We start from the raw sequence: 27,752 nt of genomic DNA on the forward strand, positions 1-27,752 counted from the left end.
CTAGGTTTTAGGGGCAAAAAGGTTAGTATACACAGCCTGGGTTTATATGCGTATGGCTGAAATGTTTTTTCTTACTTGGGTTTATGTATATATTCAGCATTTTTTTTTCAAGATTAGGTTTACCTTCTATTTTCCTTTTAGAAAATACAGAAAAATCTGTAGCATCAGTCATTAACCATAATGACATTTTTTTGAAGTGTATTGAAGTACTTCTGGAATTAGAGGCATATTTAGCCCCTACATGATTTTTAGCATGGACTAGCAATATTTAATACAGAATTATATTAAACACAGCTTTGCTCCATAGGAGGGGTTATGCACTGACCCACGTTAGCATAATTGCTGACATTAGGCCCTGCCCTAGGACACATACTCCCCTTGCACCACAAATTCTGAGGAAAGCAAGAAGGAACTGGGCATACAAATTGTAGCCCAAGGTTCCCTCTCTATCCTTAGCAGTAGCTTTCTGATGTGAAACTATGTACAGGCTGATACCTGAATTTGATCCAGGATATCTGATTTTTGTTTTTAATTTGGTTGCTAATTTCGTAAGAACATAGGAACATAAGAACCAACATACTGGGTCAGACCAAAGGTCCGTCTAGCCCAGTATCCTGTCTTCCAACAGTGACCAATGCCAGGTGCCTCTGAGGGAATGAACAGAACAGGTAATCATCAAGTGATCCATCCCCTGTCGCCCAAAAAAGATATATTGGACTTGGAAAAGGTTCAGAAAAGGGCAACAAAAATGATTAGGGGTATGGAATGGCTTCCATATGAGAAGAGATTAATAGGACTTTTCAGCTTGGATGACTAAGGAGGGATATGATAGAGGTCTATAAAATCATGACTGGTGTAGAGAAAGTAGATAAGGAAGTGTTGTTTACTACTTCTCATAACACAAGAACTAGGGGTCACCAAATGAAATTAATAGGCAGCAGGTTTAAAACAAACGGAAGTATTTCTTCACACAACGCACAGCTGTGGAACTCCTTGCCAGTGGATGTTGTGAAGGCCAAGACCATAACAGGGTTCAAAAAAGGACTAAATTCATGGAGGATAGGTCCATTAGTGGCTATTAGCCAGGATGGACAGGAATAGATTCCATAGCCTCTGTTTTCCAGAAGCTGGGAATGGGCGACGGGATGGATCACTTGATTACCTGTTCTGTTCATTCCCTCTGAAGCACCTGGCATTGGCCACTGTCGGAAGACAGGATACTGGGCTAGATGGACCTTTGGTCTGACCCAGTAGGGTGATTCTTATGGTTTTATCCTGGGCAATTATATGGTCCTTAATGTCCAGGGTTGTCACATACGCTTCTATAATATAAAAATAATAGCAAAAGCTTGGTTTCTTCTTCGAGTAGTGTCAGTAATGGTGCTCCACTTCAGTGTGCATGCACCCCTATCCCTTTGAGCAAAGATATTTTGGTAGGAATGCCCATTTGGACCACTCATGTGCTCTGCACGTTCTTATCCTCATGGCCTGTACCGAGGATATATTGGGCTACATGGGCGAATTGCCCTCAGTTCTTTCTCAGCTGTTCTTAGCCAGAGCTTCCAATGTGCCTGCTTTGACTTGGTGCCTTTGTATTGTTAGCTAGTTTATAGTTGTAAATAGTTCCTTTTTACTTCATTTTTTCCCCCTCTTTCAGGGTCTTTTTTGTTTTTGTTTGTTTCTGGGGTATACTGGGATCTCAATGTGTTAAACATTGTCTTTCCTGCAGGGAATCTATCCCAGTTAGTGTCAGACACTCTCTGTGCCTGAAGTATTTGAGGGATACTCACTAGGAGATGCTTTCTTCATCCCATGGATGAAGGGCCGCCTTTATGCATATCAACCAACACCTTGCTCTTAAAAGTTCTCAACAAGATCAAAAAGGACAAGACCAAAGTCATTTTGATTGCCAACCTGGTGCAGAGACCAGTTTGGTATCTTTACCTCATTCAACTTGCTTCTCATCCACCACTGCAGCTTTCAATCAGTTTCTGTCTGTTGTCTCAGGATGCCTGTCAGACACTTCACACCAATCTGGAAGTTCTGTAGCTCCAGGCATGGTTCCCTGGGTTAGAGAGTTCCTGTTTAACACCACCTGTTGCACTTCTGTTGAACGGTAGAAAGGAGTCTGTGTCCTACTTCACTTCAGAAGCAGAGGAAATGCCACCTTTGGTGTACCTGTTGACAGATTTCTCCTGCCTGCTCTTCTGTTTCCACCATCCTAGGCAACCTGTTGGAATTAAAAAGATCAGGTCTTACTATGAGTTCCGTCATGGTTCACTTGGCAGCTATAACCATCTTCCATTCATCAGTAGAAGGCTGTGTGGTTTTTACTTATTCCACTATGTCAAGATTTCACAGATGTCTGGTTAATCTATTTCTGCAAACCAGAGAACCTACTCCAATATGGGACTTGAACCTTGTACTAGCAGTTAACTGAGACCTCTTATACATTTGGAAAAATATCACTATTCCAAGCAACTCCACTTTGCGAATAAGTGGAATGTCCTTGTCCTCACTGGTTGATAGAGTTGGAGGCAAAATTCCACCATTGATTGATTGATTTAGGAAAGAAGCCTGTAATATTGTCTGCTCTGCATCAAGAATTAGTAAGAAGTTGAAGCTGTCACTTAATGCCTGAAAAACAAATTACCAGATTCCCTACTGACTCTTGCAGGGCGGGTGCAAGGATGTTTTATGCCCTAGGCGAAACTTCCATCTTGCGCCCTCCCCCTCTCCGAGCCCTGTGGCAGCTCTCCGTCTTCCCCTCCACTCTCAGGTGCCCCCACTGCGGCAGCTCCCCCCCCCAGCTAGCCCCCCCACAGCAGCTCTCGGCCTGGGGAGCCATGCAGCAGCTCTCCGCCCCAGCTATTCTCTGCTCCGCCTCCTCCCCGAGCATGCTGTCGCCGCTCCACTTCTCCTGTCTCCCAGGCTTGTGGCATCAATCAGCTGTTTAGCACCGCAAGCCTGGGAGGGAGAGAAGCAGAGCGGGGTGGTGTGCTCAGAGGGGGAGGTGGAGCAGAGGTGAGCTGGTGCGGGGAGTTCCCCTGCATGCCGCCCCCCCTTACTTGCTGCAGGCGGCCCTTCCTGCGCCTCCCTGCCCCAGCTCTCTCCGCCTAAATGCCGACGACAACCGGGGCGGCCAAAGATCCAGCCGCCGCGGTTGCCACTGAAGGACCCGAAATGCCGCCCCCCAAATGGTAGTGCCCTAGGCGACCGCCTAGGTCGCCTAATGGGTTGCACCGGCCCTGGACTCTTGGCTTTTATCTTTTCCCTCTCCTTTCCCATTTTTTGGTACCTATTTAAGTATAGAGACAATGTGGCTCTTGTTGGTACATCTATTTAAAAATTCAATGGTATATGAATGCTCCAGAATTAGAAGAAATGCCCAGAATGGCCTTATTAATTTTGATGGTGTGACAGAAGAAACCATTTGATATAGAAGAAACTTAAGAATCCTTAAAAATGAAAATTCAGCATATATATCACTTCATACTCTCCTTCCCCTTGCCAATGATATTTCTGTATACGGTATATTATAAATCTGTCTGTTTGCAAGTGGCTTAATTTTAACACGTTTTTCACCTTCAGCAACAAGATTTAGAAGTCACCCTTAGTATGAGTAAGATGGAACTTATTCAGCATGTCAGAATATAGATGTGCTAGACACAATGCAAAAACAGCAATACATTTTTTCAGATTCTGATTCTAAAAAGACTTGCAGGCAACAGTGACACATTTATTCCTAATTACAATTAATTTTACTACTGTACTAATAAAAATTACTTTTGAATCATGTAAATTTCTCAATTTGTTTTTAACTCTGATCTTGTTAGAATTCTCTAATTTAAAAAAAAGTTTGGAAGGGCTATTTCTGTCATGCTGCAAGTTGTAAATCGTTCTCTTAGGAAACTTCCCCTATGGATAGCTTATTGCGTGATTGCCCACTATAGAGCTTCTTCCACTTTCCTCTGAAGCATTTGGTTTTTGGCTGCTGTTGGAAACAGGATACTAGATAAAACGGGCCACAAATCTCACTGTATGGCAATTCCAGTGTTCCTTAAAATTAATGTATTTTAATTAAATCACCAAGGTAGAGCAGGCTGTGTAGTTCTTGGTCACTGATCATTATGATTATTAATTACAGCACCCTGAAGTGTGCTAGGTCCATCACAATACAGATAAAAACATGATCCCTGGGCTGAAGACCCTACAAGCTACCTTCAGACATGATAGAAAAGGATTGATAGGAATGAATGTTGGGGAAACAGTGGGAGACTTGTGAGGAAGGATAAGTGCAATGTAAATAAAATTGCTTAATTACTCAGTAGATCTAGTGCACAGCATGATGGAATAAAGAATTGATCCCCGCCCAACATCAACACCCCCCCCAAAATAATACAAAACAGGCCAGCTAAGATTGTTGTGTGTTGCTAAAGAACTGGGACTTAAGGAGATATTTCAATAAGGTGAGGATGGTGCAGACCAGGATTGGCATTGCATATATATAGGTAACTATGTGAAAAAGTGCAGAGAGATGGTTGTGGGAAAGAAAAACAAAATGTTGCAGGTGGTGTCATTGGTAGAGCTGAGGTGATAAAGGACAACACAATAAGAGACCAAGTCAAATAGGGAGGGGAAGACTTATGTCAGGACAGGATTAGAATTCCAAAATGACCTTGACAAACTGGAGACTGGCTCTGAAATCCACAAGATGAAATTCAGTGAAGACAAGTGCAAAGTACTACCCCTTAAAAAGGAAAAAATCAAATGCACAATTACAAAATGGAGAATAATTGTGATAATACTACTATAGAGGTTCTGGAGATTATAGTGGATCATAAATTGAATATAAGCCAACAATGTGATGCAATTGGGGAAAAAGATAGTATTCTGGGTTGTATTATCAGGTGTGTCATATGGCATGGTAATTCTGGCCTACTTGACACTGGTGAGGCCTCAGCTGGAGTACTGCATCCAGTTTTGGGAATTACAATTTTAAGAAAGATGTGGCTAAATTGGAGTCCAGAGGACAGCAACAAAAATAATGAAAGGCTTAGAAAACCTGACCTATGAGGAATGGTTTAAAAAACAAACAAACCTGGGAATGTTTAGTCTTGAGGAAACGAGACTGAGGAGGGAACCTGATAGTTTTCAAATATGATAAGGGAGTTTCAATGTTGACTAAAGGTAGGACAAAAAATAATGCGCTTAATCTGCAGAAAGGGTTATTTAGGTTAGAAAATTTTCCCTAATATCTAATAAGGATAGTTAAGTACTAGAATAAGCTTCCAAGGGAGACTTTGAAGTCCCATCATTGGAGGTTTTAAAGAACAGGTTAGACAAACACCCATCAAGGATGGTCTAGGTATACATGGTCCTGCCTCAGCACGGGGGTGGGGTTGTGGGTGAGGAGGCTGGAGTAGATGGCCCCTCAAAGTCCCTTCCAGGCCAACATTTCTATTTATTCTACTTTCAGGGAGTTAAAGGCAAAGACAAACTTGAACTTGATGTGGTGGGAAAAGAGGCACCTGTGGAGATATTTAAAGAGTGCAGTGATATGATTGGTTTCAGAGTAGCAGCTGTGTTAGTCTGTATCCGCAAAAAGAACAGGAGTACTTGTGGCACCTTAAAGGTGCCACAAGTACTCCTGTTCTTTTTTTAGTGATATGATTGGATAGATAAGTGCTGAAATGAGGGGCCAGAGAGGAGGAGGAAGATTCAGTAATGCAGATGAGGAGATCCTTAGGACTTGGAGTTTTACCTGTAAGAACAGAAAGGTTGTGGGTTTTTGTTTTTTTTGTTTTTTTAATGCTATGCTACAGGAAGCTGTACCAAGATTTAGAAATTGACTGCTCACTTTTTTTAGCCTACATAGACAAGCCTTAAGAAAAGGCAGATCACCACAAACTCTGTTGCAGACCAACTGTATTGGACCCAAACCTTTAATACCTGAATACCCAGAGGAAACCGATGATGCGAGTGAACCAAGGTTTGGGCTTTCTGGAATGGATTTGTCACTAAGAGAAGTGGGCAAAATAGCTAGGCATAGAGGGGAGAGAGTTCATTGGAGCAATTGATCAATTGAGTTGACAGAAATGAACAGGGAAGAGGAGGCTTGGAATGGCAGAGAAGTCTTGCATGCTGGACTCTATAGACATGAGTGTGAATTGGAAAGCTCTAACTGTTGGGCTTCTAGAAGCCATTTCATGTTACTAATAATTGAAATAATATATTAATTTTTGCCCTATTCCCCCATATAGCTCCTTGTCATTACATTAGGCTATTTGCAGCTCTGTCTCAAACTAGATCTCTGTTCTTCCTCCATACATTTCACCTAGTCCTCTCTAATTCTTTTGCTGTCTCCCGGCACTCTGGACATTTTTCATATGTCCTCCGTGACAGGAGCATCTCCCTCTCTATCATCATATTTCTAGTTAAATAACAAATACTTTTTACTTTGGCTTTAGACACTGTTGTCCTGTGTAATATTGTCCGTACCTATTCTTGTGCCAAAGCCTTATGTATTCTGTGGAAGCTGACCCTACATTCTATTACAAGATTCCTGGATTCTTTGGCACGCAAACTGGAAATTATGCAGCAGCTTCATTTAAGTTTTAAAATAGAAGTTTTTAACAAATTAAATATGAACATGTTTGGTTATTAACCTCAGTGTATTTTATGCAGTTCACACAGTTTGGACTTGCCAAAGTCTTTTGTATTCATTTCTGCATTGTAATGAATTGTACAAGTTGGAGGAATAGTTTCCTGAGTAAGGGGTAGTGGGAGCTTTTTGGTGTCTGGTGAGAGTTGAGAGGCAGGATTTTTGTTAAAATGAGCAGCAGTAAAATAGCTCACCGTGCTGACATTTAAGTTGTCACTTTTTAAGGTTTCACATTTAACAGTTTTAAGTACAAACTGTTCTTAAATAAGGAACTGTGTTGCCCTATGGTGTGATTTGCCAACAAAGTCTGCAGGTGCAGAATTATAATGTCCGTTGAATGCTTTTCTATCAAGTTTTAATATTTTCCAGCCAAACTTCTTAAAAGCTGCCTTTGATTTTATTAATATGGCAAATTACAGGCACAATCAATTAGGGGTGTAAATGATGAAAATCAATGTCAAACTACCTGATTGTGTCCACAGATTACCTCTGTGTCTACATGTTATCATTTGTATCTCCAGCTGATTATAAATGCAGAATTAGTGGCATAGGTGAAGTTAGAAAAAGTGTCCAGTACAATAAATACGTTGTAGTCATTGCAGTGGATTCTAGATATTCATTGAAGGAGATTGAGCACAGGATAGTGTTGTTGAAAGTGGCAGAAAGGTCGAGAAGGATGAGTTTGGAGAAAGCATCTTGGACTTGGCTGGCAAGAAGTCATTGGTGACCTTACTGAGCTGTCTCAGTGGAGTGGCGGGGTGAGGGCAAAAAGGCATAGTGCAGATCCTCAAGAAGAGAGGGAGCAGTTCAATAAAGCAGCATGAGTAGACATGTCCTTGACTAGGTCTCTACAGATTAGACGACATGATAGTTTTTAGAATAAAAATCCTTTTAATGTCTGACAAGTGTATGTAAGAGCTTGGCCCTGTTACGCATTAACTTGGATGTAATAAAGTGTCAGGTGTAAAAGGACGTATGCTGTCTATATGTAACGAACACAGCACTCCTACTGACATTCTCAACTGCTCATTTGGATAAAGAGGGTCCCGTCTCTAGCCAACTTTTCACAATCTTCCCCTAAACTGGACAAGATGTTGGATGACAGGTGTAATGGCTAGAAGAATAAAGAATATTAAGGAAATAAATAGCAAGTGTCAAATATCAATTGTGTGAGACTTTCATATGCAGACAGTGTGTGCTCTGCCATTGTGTTATAATACAGTGGTTCTCAACCAGGGGTACGTGTACCCTTTGGCATACGTAGAGGTCTTCCAGGGGGTACATCAGCTCATCTAGATATTTGCCTAGTTTTATAACAGTCTACATAAAAAGCACTAGCAAAGTCAGTACAAACTAAAATTTCATACAGATGGTAAGTTATTTATACTGCTCAATATATTACACACTGAAATGTAAGTATGATATTTATATTTCAATTGATTATATAGTAAAAATGAGAAAGTGAGCAATTTTTCAGTAATAGTGTGTTATGACACTTTTGTATTTTTATGTTTCATTTTGTAAGCAAGTAGTTTTTAAGTGAGGTGAAATAGCCAGGGTACGCAAGAAAAATCAGACTCTTGAAAGGGGTACAGTAGTCTGGAAAGATTGAGAGCCACTGTCATAATAAATACCTGATGCAGTCCTTGATCACAGATACATTGCTTACTAGTTTAGAAACACATTAACTTGTATTAACGTGATTGTGTCCAGTATTCTAAAACGATTGGTATTTATAAAAAGTTGTTTTATTTAAACTTGTTTGAACCAATAGATGTGTGGCTCTTGCCACTAGCCAACTGAGACAGGAAATTCCTGATGTAACTAAGGCTCCAAATGGTTAAAAATTTAACCACTCCAGGCAGGAAGAGAAGTGATGCGAAAAACAGATGTAAATCTCTGATTGCCTGAATCAAATCATAGTCCATGCTATATAAAACCAATACGTGTGCCTACACTTTTTTTTTTTTAGGCTTTTGGCCCATCTTGTGAAGAAATGGCAATGTTAAAAGCACAGTGGTTCCTCCTTGTTATCTCTTAAGGGGCAAAGAACAGCTGAAATATTCCTAACATTGAATTATGGCTGGGACACTTCTGTGATTAACACTAAACATTTTAATTCCTTGTTTTTATTGTTGGTGTTCTTGGGCTGGTTTGAGAGCTTAGACGCTGGCCAGTTTTCATTGGCTGCAGGAATTGTTATTGGAATGGCTGACAGCTGTCTGCCAGGTTGTCTGCACAGCCTTCCTGTGCTCTCTGCTGTTCAGCTTCACAGCGCTATTGTTCACATTGAGCTTTTTCTTAAAATCTTTCCCAGCTGTATCCTGATATGGTAAATCACTTAATTTAGCTCCAGATTATGTTTATTTTGTGTAAGATAAGCAACAAAATACACAGTCACAGCAGTCTACCTTGAGTAAACTACAAAAAGGGAGTGCCAGGCATTTACAAAAGAAAAATTTTTGCGGATGAAACTATGAAACTAAGCACAGATGAAGTCACTTGTCCCTGTCATTCACATGTGACTGTTGAGGGTTTGGCAGCCCTATATCCTTGGAACAAAGTAATATTAGTTTTAAAGAAGTATTAGACCAAAGCAGATTTTTTTTTAAATAAAATAAGAAACTGAAGTAAATTGACACAATATTCTTGTATGGTTGGCAGCCTGGTCAAGAACTCCTTCACTTTTCTTGAGGCTTTGGGTTTTCCCCAACTTAAAAAAAACAAAAAAAACCAAACAAAACAAAAAAACAAAACACAACTTCTGTTATACATTACTATGATTGACAGTAGCTATAGACCTAAAGCTGTCTCAGGCTGGTTCCGATTCTTACATGTGTTAGCATTTGGTCATGACTTCTTACCTTGCAGTTGTGATTTAAAAGAAAAAACAGTAGGATTGAGTCACTGATACAGGTATTTTTCATGCAGCTGGAAGTATAAATGCTTAATAGACTTGGCTCCTTGATACTCATGCATAGCATCTGTAAAAGCACAGTAATAGTGGCCTCACTTCTTTTTTTTTTTTTTTTTTACCCTTTATAAAGGTGCTATAAATACATATCCTAATTAGGCCCTTAATGTGTTTCACATACCAGTAGATGCTGTTCTAAAATAATCACACTGTTCCTGTAAACATAGGAAGAGACCCAAATATAAGATTCAAAATAAACTTCCAAATGCCTTAACTGAATAAAAACACCAAAAAGGTGCCAGAAAGCAACCAAGTTCTAGCAGTTAAGAGTTTTGAATCTTGAAATTCAGTACTCCCTGGAATAGGTTCATGACTTGCTACTAGTTATCAATCCTACCTAGGCATCACTTTATCTTGTTCCTACCTACTGTACATATATAAAGGAATATTTTTAAAGAGGGAAGCTGCACTCGAAAATTAAACTCAAACTTAAATTTAATTCAGAATAAATATTTACAAACCCCCCTTATTTTAAAGGGGAGCAACTGTCTTCTCAATTGATTTTCCCTAAGATGGAAGTGGAAATAAGGGTGTCTCACTTTGTTAAAAGAAGAAACAATCAGTTCATCAAAAGCCCTGAAACTGGAACCAGCAACATTAATTATTATTGACCATATTTTCCTCACTGAACACTGTGTACACACATTTTGTACAGGATTACAGGCAGTTGATGGTGTTAGTGTGTCAGCAGCTCTCTAGTGTCTGGAATAGCAGCAGTAGAAGGTATTTATATTTTCTTTCAGTATTTTGAAGACATTTTCATTTGTTTCTACATTAAATGTCCGAATGCATATTATAAAATAAAGAAAAATAAACATCTTTGTAATACTTCAGGGCTTTAGACAAATCCTCCAAACAGAATTTGGCATGGTCTCTGTATCAGAAAGATGTGTGCAGGATCAATTTATCGCAGGGGCTTATGAAGAGAAATTCCAAGGGCTGGAGATGTTCTGTACCCACGACAACCTCAGAAAAATTCAGCAGTTTTTAAATTGTAGATTGGTTCAATGGGGTGCAGAGGTGAAAAGAGAAAATTGTGTGTATTAGAATGCTGGGTATGAAAATAAGCATCATGGATACAGTAAGGAGACTAGGAAATATTTTTTGTCAGAAAGAACACAAGTCCAGTTGTTATAACTGGAGATGAGCCTGAAACAAAATACTGAACCTAAACCCCCTCAACAAATATTAGGGCAGATCTGATCTAGAGTGACTAGTTAAAATGCGTTCTTCTTAAGCGCTGAAGTATGATATACATTATACTGTTGGTGAGTAGGTTTGCAATATCTGAATGGTTGTTTATATTGTCCCTGCTACCTAAGGCTACATTTTTCTCCTTACTCTGCTCTCAAGTTTCATTATTTGTAAACGTTAACACTTTATGCAGTGGTGTTATTTTGCCTATATAGGATATTAAGGTGGCTCGGTTTTAAAGGAACTTTTTGGCATCTGTAATTTTATTCTTTTGAATAGAATAATAACTTTCTTTCAACATTGTATATGACTGGCTATTCCTTATTTTGTGTATATAATTATTCCATACATTCTCATATATATAAAAAATATAAATAAATGGTTGGCATGCATAGTTAGGCACCCATGTTGGGCACACAAATGGATTTGGCTGCGTAACTGTAGGTGCCCACACTTTGAAATTTTGGCCATGCTGTATTATTAGCCTTATTGTCTTCAGTTTTTTTAAAAATCGTGTAACATATGTACTCTGTTGTAAGTTAAGTTATTTCAGTGTTTTGCCGAAAGTTCATTTTCCAGAGTGTTTTGTACCTGGGGGACACAATAGTCATGCAGCTAGACTTACGTTGATTGGTGAATTAGATCCTTTATAATAGTAAAAACTGCAGCATTTTTCTTAAGGAGGTCAACTATATTTTTCTGTATTCTTAAAATATCTTCTTTTAAAATTGGATCACATTTATTCCACAAATGCTAAAGACTGTTAGTAAATTTATATATTTGGCCCTGGCCTGAAGATATAATAAACAGCCAAATGAAAGGGGCTCTTATGGACATAATTTGCATCACCACTGCTAACTCTTGTGTAAATACATTAGAGATATAAATACCAGAGAGGAAGAGGAATTATTTAAGTTAAGCACCAATACTGGCACAAGAACAAATGAGTATAAACTGTCCATCAACAAGTTTAGGCTTGAAATTAGACACAGCTTTCTAACCATCAGAGGAGTGAAGTTTTGGAACAGCCTTCCAAGCAGAGCAGTGGGGGCAAAAAACCTAACTGGCTTCAAGACTGAGCTTGATAAGTTTATGAAGGGGTTGGTATGACGAGACTACCTACAATGCCACGTGGCCCGTCTGGGACTGCTACTAGCAAATATCCCCAATAGTCAGAGATGAGACTCTAGATAGAGGGGGCTCTGAGATACTACAGAGAATTCTTCCCTACTGTCTGGCTGGTGGGTCATGCGGATATGCTCAGGGTCCAATTGATTGCCATATTTGGGATTGGGAAGGAATTTTCCCCCAGGTCAGGTTGGCAGAGATCCTGGCGGGGGTTTCACCTTCCTCGACAGTATGGAGCATGGGTCACTTGTTTTAAACTAGAGTAAATGGTTGAGTCTGTGTAACTGGAAGTCTTGAAATCATGATTTGAGGGCTTCAGTAATTTATCTAGAGATTAGGGATCTATTACAGAAGTGGGTGGGTGAGGTTCTGTAGCCAGCGTTGTGCAGGAGGTCAGACTAGATGATCATGATGGTCCCTTCTGGCCTTAAAACCTATGAGATTGAGTCTATGATATGGGACTCAATTCAATAAAGAATTAGAGGAGGATAATTAATGCAAATAAACATGCGTTTATGGAAAATAGATCTTGTCATACTAACTTGATTTTTTTTATGAGATTATGAGTTTGGTTGATAAAAATAATAGTGTTAATGTTATACTTCTGTAAGGTGTTTGACTTGGTCCCTCATGACATTTTGATTAAAAAAACCTAAAATAATATAAAATTAACAGGGCACACATTAAATGGATTTAAAAACTAGCTAACTGCTAGTTGTCAAAATGTAAATGTAAGCTGGGAATCATCACTGAGCTGGTATGTTTCCAGTGGGGTCCTGCAGGAATCAGTTCTTGGCCCTACACTCATTAACATTGTTTATCAGTGACCTGGAAGAAAACATAAAATCATCACTAAGAAGGCTTGGAGATGACCCCAAATTGAGGGAGTGGTAAATAATGAAGAGGACAGGTCACTGATACAAAGCGATGTGGATCACTTGATAAGCGGGGTGCAAGCAAACAATATGCATATTAATAGCTAAATGTAAATGTATACCACTAGTAACAAAGATTGTAGGCCATACTTACATCATGGGGAACTCTGTCCGGGGAAGCAGTGATTTCAAAAAAAAATGTGGAGGTCATGGTGGATAATTAGCAGAACATGAGCTCCCATTGGGAGCCTGTGGCCAAAAGTACTAATACAATCCTAGGATGCATAAACACAGGAATCTTGAGTAGGAGTAGAGAGCTTATTTTACCATTGTATTTGGCACGGGTGTGATTGCTTCTGGACTATTGTCTAGTTTTGGTGCCCACAATTCAAGAAGGATGTTGATAAATTGGAGAGGGTTCAGAGAGGAGCCATAAGAATGATTTAAAGGATTAAGAAAACATGCCTTATAGTGATAGACTCAAAGAGCTCAATCTCTTTAGCATAACAAAGAGAAGGGTAAGGGGTGACTTGATTACAGTCTATAAGTATCTATTTGAGGTACAAATATTTAGTAATGGGCTCTTCTGTCTAGCAGAGAAAAGATATAACATGATCCAATGGCTGGATGCTGAAGTTAGACAAATTCAGACTAGAAATAAGAGGTACATTTTTAATGGTGAGGGAAATTAACCATTGGAACAATTTATCAAGGTTCATGGTGGATTCTCCATCATCGACTACTTTTAAATCAAGTTTGGATGTTTTTCTAAAAAAATGCTCTAGGAATAATTTTGGGGAAGTTCTAAGGCCTGTGTTATGGCCAAGTTCAGTGGCCATGATGATAGTGGTGCCTACAGGCCTTGGAATCTATGAATGGAATCTTGGGAGCTAGGAAACAGGAGCGGCTAACAGGAGAGTTTTGCGAGGGAGTTCTCCAGGTGAAGGAGGAGCGATTACATGACCCTTTGGATAAGTTTGTTGTCCTTAGTGTGTGTGTTTGTGTTTGGTGTGCTTGCTGCTTGACTGAAATATACCATGTGGCTGAGAGTTTAACGAGGCTTTGATCCATAAGCACTTTAGCACCCATCAACCCTTAACCAGGGAGTGGGGCTACTCAGGAAGATCAAGGCTTGCCTGGTGTGAGGGTTGCGGATCTCTCGAGACATCTAGATAGACGTGTGTAGTGCTGGGAGGAGCCAGTGGTCGTGGTACATGTAGGTACTAATGACATAGGGAAGAATAGGAGAGAGGTCCTGGAGACCAAATTTAGGCTACTAGGTTAGAGATTGAAGCCCAGGACCTCCATGCTTCCAATTCCATGCACAGGGCCAGTTAGACAGGCAGAACTGCAGGGTCTCAATGCATGGATGAGACAATGGTGTAGGGAGGAGGGATTTAGATTTATTAGGAACCGGGGAAATTTTGGGGAAAGGGGGAGCCTATACAGGAAGGATGGGCTCTACCTAAACCAAAATGGACCCAGATTGCTGGCACTTAAAATTAAAAAGGTCATAGAACAGTTTTTAAATTAAGGGTTGGGGAAAAGCCGACAGGTGCGGAGAAGCATGTGGTTTGGACAGACACATCCCTTGGGGAGGATCTATTAATGGAGATCCTCTATGTCCTAGTAAGGAGGAGAGGCTGGAAGATGGTAGTATCTGATGAGAAACTGTTAAATGAAAGAGGCCCATTCAAATACATCATATAATGGCAGACAACTAAAAAGTGACAAGTTTGTAAAGTGATTATATACAAATGCTGGAAGTCTAAATAATAAGTTGGGTGAACTAGAGTGCCTCGTATTAAATGAAGATATTGATACAATAGGCATCACAGAAACTTGGTGGAACGAGGATAATCAATGGGGCACAGTAATACAAGGGTACAAAATATATCGGAAGGACAGAACAGGTTGTGCTGGTGGGGGAGTGTCGCTATATGTGAAAGAAAGTGTAGAATCAAATGAAGTAAAGATCTTAAATGAACCAAACTGAAGGATAGAATCTATATGGATAGTAATTCCAGTCTCTAACAATAAGAATATAACAGCAGGGAATTACTGACCAGCATGGTAATAGTGACTGTGAAATGCTCTGGGAGATTAGAGAGGCTATAAAAATAAAAACACTCAGTAATAATATCCCCATATTGACTGGGTACATGTCACCTCGGTATGAGATGTAGAGATAAAGTGTCTTGACACCTTAAATGACTGCTTCTTGGAGCAGCTAGTCCTAGAACCCACAAGAGGAGAGGCAATTCTTGATTTAGTCCTAAGTGGAGCACAGGATCTGGTCCAAGCGGTGAATATAGGCGGACTGCTTGGTAATAGTGACCATAATATAATTAAATTTAACATCCCTGTGGTGGGGAAAACACTACAGCAGCTCAACGCTGTAGCATTTAATTTCAGAAAGGAGGACTAGACAAAAACGAGGAAGTTAGTTAAACAGAAATTAAAAGGTACAGTGCCAAAAGTGAAATCCCTGCAAGCTGCATGGAAACTTTTTAAAGACACCATAATAGAGGCTCAACTTAAATGTATAGCCCAAATTAAAAAACATAGTAAGAGTGCCACCGTGGCTAAACAACAAAGTAAAAGAAGCAGTGAGAGACAAAAAGGCACCCTTTAAAAAGTACCAGTTAAATCTTAGTAAAGAAAATAAGAAGAAGCATAAACTCTGGCAAATAAAGTGTAAAAATATAATTAGGAAGGCCAAAAAGGAATTTGAAGAACAGCTAGCCAAAGACTCAAAAAATAATAGAATTTTTTTTAGGTACCTCAGAAGCAGGAAGCCTGCTAAACAACCAGTGGGGCCACTGGACGATCGAGGTACTAAAGCATTCAAGGATGATAAGGCTATTGCAGAGAAACAAAATAATTTTTTTGCATCGGTGGTCTTGGCTGAGAATGTGAGGGAGATTCCCAAATCTGAGCCATTCTTTTTAGGTGACAAATCTGAAGAACTGTCCCAGACTGAGGTGTCATTAGAGGAGGTTTGGGAACAAATTGCTAAATTAAACAGTAATAAGTCACCAGGACCAGATGGTATTCCCCCAAGAGTTCTGAAGGAACTCAAATGTGAAATTGCAGAACTATTAACTATGTGATTTGTAACCTATCATTTAAATCAGCTTCTGTACCAAATGACTGGAGGATAGCTAATGAGATGCCAATTTTTGAAAAGGGCTCCACAGGTGATCCTGGCAATTACAGGCTGGTAAGCTTGACTTCAGTACCGAGAAAACTGGTTGAAACTATAGTCAAGAACAAAATTGTCAGACACATAGATGAACATAATTTATTGGGGAAGAGCCAACATGGTTTTTGTAAAGGGAAATCATGCCTCACCAATCTACTAAAATTCTTTAAGAGGGTCAACAAGTATGTGGACAAGGGGGAATCCAGTGGATATACTGTATTTAGATTTTCAGAAAGCCTTTAACAAGGTCCCTCACCAAAGGCTCTTAAGCAGAGTAAGCTGTCATGGGATAAGAAGGAAGGTCCTCTCCTGGATCAGTAAAAGATAGTAAACAAAGAATAGGAATAAATTGTCAGTTCTCAGAATGGAGAGAGGCAAATAGCGGTGTCCCCCAGAGGTCTGTACTGGGCCCAGTCCTATTCAACATATTCATAAATGATCTGGAAAAAGGAGTAAACGGTGAGGTGGCAGAATTTTCAGATGATACAAAACTACTCAAGATAGATAAGTCCCAAGCAGACTGCAAAGAGCTACGAAAGAATCTCTCAAAATTGGGTGACTGGGCAACAAAATGGCAAATGAAATTTAATGCTGATAAATCCAAAGTAATGCACATTATAAAACATAATCCCAACTATACATACAAAATGATGGGGTCTCTATTTGCTGTTACAACTCAAGAAAGTGATCTTGGAGTCATTGTGGATAGTTCTCTGAAAACATCCACTCAGTGTGCAGTGGCAGTCAAAAAAAAAAAAAAAGCGAACAGAATGTTGGGAATCCTTAAGAAAGGGATAGATAACAATACAGAAAATATTATATTGCCTCTCCATATAAATTCATGATACACCCCATCTTGAATACTGCTTTTATAAATGAAGGGGGAAGTGGGGTAACTCCCTTTTATGGACACCCAGCCAGCCAGTTAGTTGTAAAATCCCTCTTGGTGGCAGTTCTCTGCCTTTTTTTTTTTTTTTTTTTTTTACTTGTAAAGGGTTAACAAAATTCTCCAGGAAAAGGAGTGGGCACCTGACCAAAAGAGCCAGTGGGAAGGCTAGAACTTTTTAAAATGGGGGAAAAAAACTTTCCTTGTCTGTCTCCTTCTCCGGAAAACACTGAGCAGCAATGCTATAAGCAAGAATGCTGTGTAAGGCTTGAACCAGGTATAAAAATTCATCTGCCATACCTAGAAAAAAATCATTGGACAGAAAATGTTTAAATAGACGCGATCAGGTTTATTTCTTTATTTTGACTTGTGGATCTCCTCTGTGCTAAACCCAAGGTGCTTTTGTTTGTTTGTAACTTTTAAGCTGGACCCCAAGAAAGCTATTCTTGGTACTTAAATTTTGGAATTGCTCTTTTAAAATCTAGCAAAAGCCCAAGTTCCAGATGTATTTTCTTCCTTTTTGTTTCTAATAAAATTTACCTGGTTTAAGAACAGGATTTGATTTTTGGTGTCCTAAGAGGTTTGTGCATGTTTGATTAGCTGGTAGCAACAGCTAATTTCCTTTGTTTTCTTTCTCAGCTCTTCCCTGGAGGGGAGTGAAAGGGTTTGAGGGTACCCCACAGGGAGGAATTCCCAAGTGCTCCTTCCTGGGTTCAAAGAGGGTTTTTGCATTTGGGTGGTGGCAGCGTTTACCAAGCCAAAGTCAGAGAAAAGCTGTAATCTTGGGAGTGTAATACAAGCCTTGAGTGGCAAGTATTAGTCTTTAAAATCCTTGCAGGCCCCCACTTTCTGCACTCAAAGTGCCAGAGTGAGGATTCAGCCTTGACAACTGCGTGCAGATGTGGTCACCCCATCTCAAAAAAGATACATTGGAATTGGAAAAGATTCAGAAAAGGGCAACAAAAATAATTGGGATATGGAATGGCTTCCATATGAGGAGAGATTAATAAAACTGGGACGTTTCAGCTTGGAAAAGAGATGACTAAGGGGGGATATGATCGAGATCTATAAAATCATGACTGGTGCAGAGAAGGTAAATAAGAAAGTGTTATTTACTCCTTCTCATAAAACAAGAACTAGGGGTTACCAAATGAAATTAATAGGCAGCAGGTTTAAAACAAAAGGAAGTATTTCTTTACATAATGCACAGTTAACCTGTGGAACTCCTTGCCAGAGGATGTTGTGAAGGCCAAGACTATAACAGGGTTCAAAAAAATAACTAGATAAATTCTTGGAGAATAGGTCAATCAATGGCTATTAGCCAGGATGGGCAGGGATGGGAATGGGCAACAGGGGATGGATCACTTGATGATTACCTGTTCTGTTCATTCCCTATGGGGCACCTGACATTGGCCCCGGTCAGAAGACAGGATACTGGGCTAGATGGACCTTTGGTCTGACCCAGTATGGCTGTTGTGTTCTTAATGTGTTACAGATAAATCTATTTCATATCAAATGGGAATTATTGTTAATTGATAAATTATATAAACCTTGCATCTTTACATAGGGTGAATCCTCTAATCAAGACAATTTACATGCTGAAGCCTGGTCAGTAAGACGGGCACAAAAAGTAGAAAGGCTTGGTAGGGGGCTATTTATTTGAGGGTGAGAGGATGCAAAGGTTGAACAGGAAAAGTGGAGCTGAAATTACATAATATAGCTTTTGAATACAATCCTGGATGAATTTGAGGACCGATTCTTGGGAATGTCACTTTGGGCGTGGGTATCTGGTATGATAACCCAGGCACATCAAAAGAGCTCAAAGGTATAATAGGGCCATGAGAAGTAAAGACATGAGAAAACCCAGAAGAATTGTGAGGCTGCACAGTCAAAAGGGTCAGAGGGAAGAAAAAGGGATAGTGCTTTCTAGATGTGTAAGGCTGTACCTTTACTACAACTGAACCAAGATGGGTCTGTCTAGCTTAACTCTTAACACCAGCTATGTTATGCTTACTGCTTATTTCATTTTGAATCTGATTTATTTTAATCTCTACCTTTAAAAATCCAAACTATAATTAGCCCCTTTGAGTCCTAGGTAAAATGTGCTGAAGTTAAGTGGGTATACACCGTTGAAATGCAGACAACATTCTGACCTTTTCTAAGAGGCAGTTTGGGGAAAAAACAATACTTCTGTCCCAGAGCATTAATTTAAGGCAGCCCCCTAAGAAGTGCTATCCAAACACCAGTTGTGATTACTTGGGGAATAAGGAAAGCCAGTGGATTATGATTAGCAGGGATAGTGATCGGAAGGTCACATTGTGTCACTGATACTCCACTTTAATGTAGTTTAATGTTTCTTTTGTAATATTTTGACATAAACAGCAAATAGAAAACATAAAACTCTCTTACAGGCTTCTCAAAATTATTGCTTATTCAGCTAGCTCCAGGCATTAGTTTTTTTACCATCCCACTACTCTTCAGAGATAAACACTGATCAAACTGTTTACTAGCTATACATGTCTCTCCTGCTCTTAAATATATATGCTGCAAACGCCAGAATGTTTAGTATCTGACAGATGTTAGAGAAGAGTTTGGTAGAAACAACTGCCTGTACAGTTTTATTTGATTCCTCTGACAACCCTAGCAAAACATTGACTATTTACAAATTATAAATTCAATTAAATGTTTCTTTTGATAGAGATAAAAAGTCTCATGTGAATATGAATATTAATTACAAGAACAGTTGTTTACCAGGAGAAGAAAGTTCTGGGCTTCCTTATTAAAGTGACATTCAATGTTTGAGCCTACACTTGGTCAATACAAAAAAAAGTGTAATGTATTTTAAAAACAAATACAGAAAACTCCCACCACCAACCTTAACATTCTAAATAGAGAATCCTAAGGTTATGTTACCCTTCTCCCCTTCCTCCCCAGTATTTCCTGCAAAGGCCGTGATATAGGAGAGGAATAAAAACTACTGCTTGTGTCCAAAATCTGTTGGGAGGAAGGTAGGCTGTGGCAACATGGATTCTTTGCCTACCCAATTCATTCCATGAAAGTTATTCATATGAACAGGGTTCCATGGGCTTTGGGGCAGGAGGAAAGAGTAGTAGATTGTGCAAGCCATGTAGCCAGGAAAAAGTTGTTCTTCATATTATCATTCCTCTGGAAATACTGAAAGGCTTCCCTAAGATGATGCTGTCACTGTCAAGATATATTTATATCAACACCCATCTATGTACCCTTGAAAACCACCTGACAGGATTTGGGACCTGTGAGGGAGGAGGAACAGCCCTGCTGACTTGGATGAATGGTGTGATCTCCAGAGGTAATGAAGAGACCCTGGGCTTCTAACCATACCCCAGAATCTTCAGCGAAACCTCATGGATCTTGAGAATCTGCAGATTATTATTACAGTTATAACTCCAGCTGGCTCCCTGGGTGGCAAACTCTGCCCCTGATCTCTGATCTCATGCTGTGGCAAACTTAATGGCATTAATGCCACCAAAATTTCAGTTTAACTTTTGGCCCCTTCTGCAGGCTTTTTTTTCTGTGGTATGTCATGTTCTGGAGCCTTGCTTTTCATCCTGCCAACCTTTAATTTTGTAATCTGGGCATGCAGATGAGAGGTGACAGAAGCATATGCCATGCCTTCCCTCCAATTTTCCTTTGGGGTAATATTCAAATTATTTAGTATTCAAAATGTCAGTACTCTGCTTGCTTAGTACAATTGAGGAGAGAGGAATAGAGCTGTGAGAAGATTTTCAATGCTGGCATATCTGGTATTGATTTTTGCAGTGACTTTTTCATTGAAGAGGTAGGTAGTTTTTGGAAGTGAGAATTGCTTTTGCTGCAGTAATGGCAGATATTCACTCTGGATCAAATTTGCAAATCCTTGTAAAAATATTCTAGAGGAGAAAAGACTATGTGAATACTTCTGAAGCAAAAATTGGTTAGTCTCCTACAGCTACAGTCAGGCAGATCACAGGAATGTATGTCAGGATGTAGTTATCCTGTGGTTACATGCATACTGAGAAGCCAAAATAAAATTGTTTACAACAACCTTGCTAATGTAACTTTATGTAAAATTGTCAAATGTGGCCAGTTCTTCAAGTATCATTTGCAGTCCAGCATCTGGATTTTTATAGAAATGTAGTATTTAAAAAAAAAAAGGCATGACTGTTTCAAGCCTATAGACTCTACCTTTGTAAAACCTGGGATGTCTTCCATCCAGATTCCTGGCCCTCAGAAAGAAGTCCAACCCCTTCCACAGGAGCTACTACTTATAGTTGCCTGGTTAACACTGATCTAACTAGTGTGGGTTCACCCTTTTGTTGAAACCTTTCACAGCATGTTTTTTTGAACAAGTAATACTGTCCATTTAGGAGAGACTAGCAGCTGCAGCCTGAAGGGAGCTATTTTGTCTCCTTTTATATTATAGATACATATAATGTTAAAACTATAACAGCTGTGGGCCCCACCTCCTTTTCTTACCACTGACTAAGTAGTCTTGGTTTCTATTTATGTTTTTCCCTTTTGTTTTCCATCAGGAATGGCACATTTTCCTAGGATCCTAGTAGCATATGACCATTACACATAACATAATCTCTAATTGATATGGACCGCCACAGTAATCCACATCTAAGCTATATAAAAGCTACAGTACTGCAGTGCACTGTCTCTTAAAAGCACCCAGAAAGCTAATGCTTTGTCACTTTTGCCCTTGTTTTTGCTCTCTACCCTGTATCCATCTATTTTGTTGGTGACATTAAGCAGATATTGCTGCTTCCAGTTCCATTACAGTGCTGCCCTGCTAATGCTGGGTCAGCAGGGATCCTCCCTCTGTTTTTCTTTTATCTGGTTGAAAAGTTGAATTAGTGTTGACTAGTGTGAGTCACAGTGTTTATATAGTCTGTATTTTGTGTAATGCCCTGGCTTTGCATCACTAACACTTAAGGCTAAATACAGTAAAAAGTTGCCCTGAAACATATGTGAACATTCAGTGTATAATCACCACCACAATCACACTCTTCCTTTGATAACTAGGATATTTTAATAGTTCTCACATAAATGTAAAATATTTACCTCCAAACGTTACTGTTTTATTAGGTTTAGGAAGCTTCATCAATAAATAATGCTATTGGGTAGAAAATTCCAATTGCTCACACCCAAAACCGATATTTTGGCAGTTCTCTACTGTTTTGGTTTTCCAAAACCACCATCATTATTTTCAATAGTAACTTCAGTTGCTAACAAATTATTCCTCCTGTCAGCTGCAGTGCCAGTTACAGGAAAGTCCTACATTTGAATGAGGATTTAATTACTTTTTGAGTCTCTCTGCACCAAAACGTGTAGGTTGTAAATATGGATGGATTTAGGGCAGATCCATGGTCCCTAGATGATCCCCAGCGTGCAGAATTTCATCAGTGTTTTGATGTGGTAACATAAATGTCACGTCTGGCAATGGGCTCACTTCATCTGTCCCTCTATCTGTATTGGTGGGAAGCAGAGAGGTGCTGACCTAGTAAAGAAAACATAATGTGACTGTTAAATGCTAACCAAACATGATCCACCTTGAAAATGTAAAAGCAGCAGTAAACAGAAAGCTGGGAGCAACTGGAAGCCCTGGGTGGGAGTATAAAACTACTGCACTATCCTGGGATCAAGAGAAGAGTTTCTTGAGATAAGTCTAAAGGAAACTGAAATATTACAGGTCCTTTTTCTAGGGTGACTGAACATGTGGTGAAGAAGAATAAAAAAATTACAAGTTGAGTATGAAAAACCAAGCATGTACCTGTCATGCTAGGATTCTGATCGTACCAAAGGAGGAAGGGAATGAATTTGGAAAACCCTTCAGTTCGAAAAGAAAAATCCCACCAAAAGTAGAACTACATGTGTCAGCTAACATCATGACCATTCTTCTGTTTTATCCCCACCTGTCTCCTCTTGATCCTCACTTTATTTTTACCCTTTGAAATGGGAAGCTCTTTGGAGCAAGAAATGTTGTCTTACGATTTTGGAATGCACACAGCGCACACTCTGTACTCCTCCATTATTTGTTCTACTCTCTTAAGTAGGAAGTCTGTTTGTCTCCCAGAGCTTATCGAGCTGTCCTGCAGTATCTTTATTGTTGAAAGTCTTGTGCAAAGATAGGGGTCTTAAACTAGACTCTAAATGTGGCATTGCTAAGGCTTGTCTTGATCTCCAATGGCCGAGAATTCTGTAGCTGAAGGCCTTCCATTGTGAATGCCCAGCCCCAAAGTGAGCGAACTTGTCAGGATGAGTCACGGTAAGAGGTGGTGACTGATAGGGTCCTAAACCACTGAGTGCTTTAAGGAACAGAGCACAGTCTTTGAAATTGGTCTGGAATTGGATAGGGAGACAGTGTAGAAATATGAACCACCACTGAAATATACTTGTTGGCCTCTTATTGAGGAGGATGGCCAATGTGTGTGTTGACCCAATAGCAACTTTCATCCATTCTGGTATACTGAGGGTGTATAAAAAATGGTTTTAAAAAAGGATTCTCTTAAATTTTAAATAGGTGGGGTTTTTTTAGAATTAACCTATTTAAAATTAAATTTAAAATTGACAACCTGTGTTAAAGCCTACACTTTGTACTGTTTGCCAGAAGTTGAGAATGAGTGACAGAGGATGGATCACTTGATGATTACCTGTTTTTTCATTCCCTCTCGGGCACCTGGTATTGGCTACTGTCAGAAGACAGGAAACTGGAACAATATAAACACTCAAGTACTATGTTATGCCTGCTAATTTTTTGGATAACCAGACATTTTTGCTGCCACTATATTACATTTTTTTTTTAAAAAAGTGACCTGTACAATATAAAAGTCTTAACACAAGTGCTGTAGAAATTGAGTCCAGTCAGGTTAGTCTTGTACATTTTACAGGCACTGAATGTCAGTGCAGTACTAATTGCATGCTCAAAATATTTGCAAAATTGTGGACTGTGCAAAGTAAGCTAATTAAGATCAAAATTGTGGAAGAAGCCTAATATTGCAGGATCTGAAATTTCAGCAATATCGTGAAAGAAGTAGTGCCTTAGCTACATAGTTATTTAAATAAATGTATATAGATATAGTATACCATCCTGGTTAACAAAAAGAAACACTAAACTAAGCGCAAAGGCTACATTTAGTTGCAAATCAAAATGTTTTAATGGTTATCAACCTTTCTTTAGGAAAATAACAAAGTACTAGACATATTAAAATAAATTATTCAAAGCAAGGTTTCCTGCTTGCTGATTTAAATCATAATTAAAATAAGTGATTTATATCATAGAATATCAGGGTTGGAAGGGACCTCAGGAGGTCATCTAGTCCAACTCCTTGCTCAAATCAGGACCAATCCCTAACGAAATCATCCCAGCCAGGGCTTTGTTAAGCCAGGCCTTAAAAACCACGAAGGAAGGAGATTCCACCACCTCTCTAGGTGCTTCCCCACCCATTCCAGTGCTTCACCACCCTCCTAGTGAAAAAGTTTTTCCTAATATCCAACCCAAACCTCTCCCACTGCAACTTGAGACCATTACTCCTTGTTCTGTCATCTGGTACCACTGAGAACAGTCGAGATCCATCCTCTCTGGAACCCCCTTTCAGGTAGTTGAAAGCAGCAGAATCCCCCCTCAATTCTTCTCTTCTGCAGACTAAATAATCCCAGTTCCCTCAGCCTCTCCTCATAAGTCATGTGCTCCAACCCCCTAATCATTTTTGTTGCCCTCTAGTCTCCCTGAAACCACAGTTCAAATCCCAAAGATTCATCCCTTGGCCCTTATAAAGGGTGATAAGTTGAGTTACATGTACTTACTGTGTGGAGATCTTTGATTCCATAAAAGCTAATATCTTCTTGTCTTCTTTGTGTGGATGTGAGGGCAAGGATTTTAGCTGGGAGCCCATAATCCATATTCAAGCACTTAAATAAGTGGTTTGATTGTTCAAAAAGTGCTGAGCATCTAGTAGTTTCTTTTTAAGTCAGTGAGGGCCACAAAATGCTTTGCTCTTTTGAAATATTGGGCCATTTCTTTAAGTACCTAAATATGGATTTAAGGGCCTAACTTAGGCTGCCAGTTTGCATACTAGTTTCCTGCTTGGCTGCCACCCTCCAAAAAACAAATGGCTGCCTTTCAGCAGTGTTTTATTTTTCAGTCTCTGAAGCATTTTGGGATGAAAAGTGCAATAAAAATGTACATTATTATTTTTAAAGTTTATTTTATTTATTGTAGGATCAGATTGAAGAATTCAATAAACTTTACTCTTTGTATCCACCTTTGAGATGTCACACAGATAAAGTCCCTTTATCCCTTAGCAAAGAAAATCCCCCTTCTTGCTCAGGTTAAATTGATTGTGTGTCTACAGCAGGAATTTACACTGATCCCTAGTTAATTACATAGGAATGAGATCATTTGGCTTCATTGTGAGGATAGTAAGGCTGTCTTCTCTGGTTTATCAGATGCAGTACCTCCTTGTTCATTTGCTCCCACAGTTGTTTCCATTCCTGGTTTTTAATCACATCATACAATTATAGTTAAAACTAAACCAGGCAGTAGATTAAAAGGCTTGAGGAGGAAAAAAAACGCTTTGCTTTGTGTATCTTTAAAATTTTTGAAAATAGTTCTGGTTCATCTAACACAGATGCCCTGAAAATAGTGGAAAGAAACGGACATGAGTATGTTTCCTTATAGGTCAAGTTTAGTTACATAAACCTGTAGACCTAAAAAAAGTAAAACTCACTCACCCACTCTTATAAATGCTGGCAAGCTTTTTTGCACCTGAAAATAATATTCACTCTCTTCTCCTGCCACGTTATGTTTTTGTTCACATTTGAATAGGTAACTCCTGCAAGATTTTGTGAGGGTTTTAGCTAATATTTGTAATATGCTTTGAAGATGCAAAGCATCACATAAAATATTGAGTAGTAGTGTATGTAACTGAAGTTGTTGGTAGAATTTAGCATTATGTAGTGATTGTGATATCCCTGTGTTATGTAAATTTGTTTAAAATGAACACATTATAAAATACTTGTCTTAAAAATAATTTATTTTGCTTACCTGTAATTTCAGATAATGGAGGACAGACTTTGGGAGGTGGAAATAACTGGCCTCTAAGAGGAAGAAAGTGGACGCTCTGGGAAGGAGGAGTGAGAGGAGTAGGATTTGTTGCAAGTCCTTTACTGAAACAGAGGGGAGTAGAAAGTCATGAATTGATCCACATCTCTGACTGGCTGCCGACTCTAGTAAATCTTGCTGGGGGACATATAAACAGCACTAAGCCTCTGGATGGCTTTGATGTGTGGAAAACTATCAGGTAACTTGCATTTCAAATAACTGTGTCAGAATCCTGCTAAGATAAGACTTTTATCAGCAAGAGCAACAGACCTGAAATTGGGAGAAACCGAGACATATATTTGATCCTGAATAAGATTGAAAAAAAAGTAATTTGCTAAATAAAAGGATGGGTGTAAATCCATACACATTTTTCCTCCAGGAGGAGAACAGGAATGAAGAAAGCACCATAAATGAAAGATGCCAGTAACGTTACTTAATTCATCTCTGGAAGGTGTGCTCAGATGCCATGATGACAGATGTAGCATGATAACCTGAATAGAATTGAAGAGAATAGATTAGTTACACATTTTTAACAATGAGGGTGATTAACAATTAGAACAAACTACCAATTGAAATGGTGGATTCTCCATCTGCTGGTGTCTTCAAATCAAGACTGGATGCCTTTCTGACATTGCACTTTAGTCATAGATAAGGTATTGGTCTCAACACTGGGGTAACTGGGTGAAATTTAATGGCCTGTGATATACAGGAGGTCAGACAGGATGATAGAATTGTCCCTTCTGTCCTCGAACTCTATGAATATAGAATTAGCTCTTGCTAAATGTTTATTCAGTCCTTTGTTCTTCCAAAGATGGAATTCCCTGAGGTTTATCCTACCACACATGGGTTATGGAGCTCTCAGAATCTGAGTTTCTGCATGTATTAAAAGTCCTTGGCACTTTTTGCAAGAGTTGGGGTTTTCCTGGTGATCTTGGTCTAAATTCCTTTATTCCTCCCTTCTACACTTTTATGAAGCATGCTATGTGCTAGCTAGCTGCCTAAATTCCATTCCCTCCCTTCTAAGGAGTGGCTTCATTTCAGTGATATTTGAATATAGTTTTGAGTCACTTAAGGACCATTCAAGATGCTAGCTATATAGCAAGATAAAATAGTGCTACAATTAAAGCAGAGGCTGGACTTTCTAATTCCTACAGACCAAACATTGCAGGTTTAATGCTTTGTGTATTAGCTATTGTTTATAATGCTTAAAGTTTTTGGTCCAACTAGTAATTTTGGTAAAAGCCTTTCAGTATTATGGGGGACTCTGTGTGTGGGTATTGTATTTCAATAACAGAAATTATAAAACAGAAACTATATAGATGTCTCCCCAACAAATTGAGATTGTTAAAACTAAAGGTGAGCTCCTTTTCCTATTAATACCTCCCCACTTCCCACATTTTGCAACTTTAACAGCCTCCACCACCGAGATACAACATAGCCAGCTAACACACATTGAAACATGTTAGTTTGCACCTTGGTGGTACTTTTCAGTCATGGTAAGCTAACATTCAAGAGCTAACATGACTGATAAATGCATCCCTTTTTCCCATCAAGACAAGGTCCTTGAGGTAGATTTGATACTGACATCAGCACTTGGGGCACATTTGCTCATCTTCAACATCTTTTTTGGTAAAATTCTAATTAATGCAACTGATCCTATTCTATTTGATACAGGTTCTTAAACTGTAGTCATCAATATGGT

General features: G+C 39.2%; 1 protein-coding gene and 1 long non-coding RNA gene across 2 annotated transcripts in view; one reads left to right on the forward strand and one right to left on the reverse strand.

Moving 5' to 3' along the window:
* The window catches only part of ARSB (arylsulfatase B), a 94,094-nt gene that overhangs the window by 23,399 nt on the left and 42,943 nt on the right, over positions 1-27,752 (forward strand). Inside the window, exon 5 of the mRNA XM_045021811.1 lies at positions 26,006-26,249. Coding sequence (XP_044877746.1) covers positions 26,006-26,249 — 244 coding nt within the window. The remainder of the gene's footprint in view (positions 1-26,005; positions 26,250-27,752) is intronic.
* Positions 21,655-26,533, reverse strand: LOC123373061. Its single transcript, XR_006580542.1, has 3 exons — positions 26,415-26,533; positions 25,994-26,115; positions 21,655-22,447 (listed from the first exon to the last, which is right to left on the reverse strand). It is a non-coding gene; the product is annotated as an uncharacterized LOC123373061 (long non-coding RNA).

This window comes from Mauremys mutica, chromosome 6, assembly GCF_020497125.1.
Source record: "Mauremys mutica isolate MM-2020 ecotype Southern chromosome 6, ASM2049712v1, whole genome shotgun sequence".
NCBI lineage: Eukaryota > Metazoa > Chordata > Testudines > Geoemydidae > Mauremys > Mauremys mutica.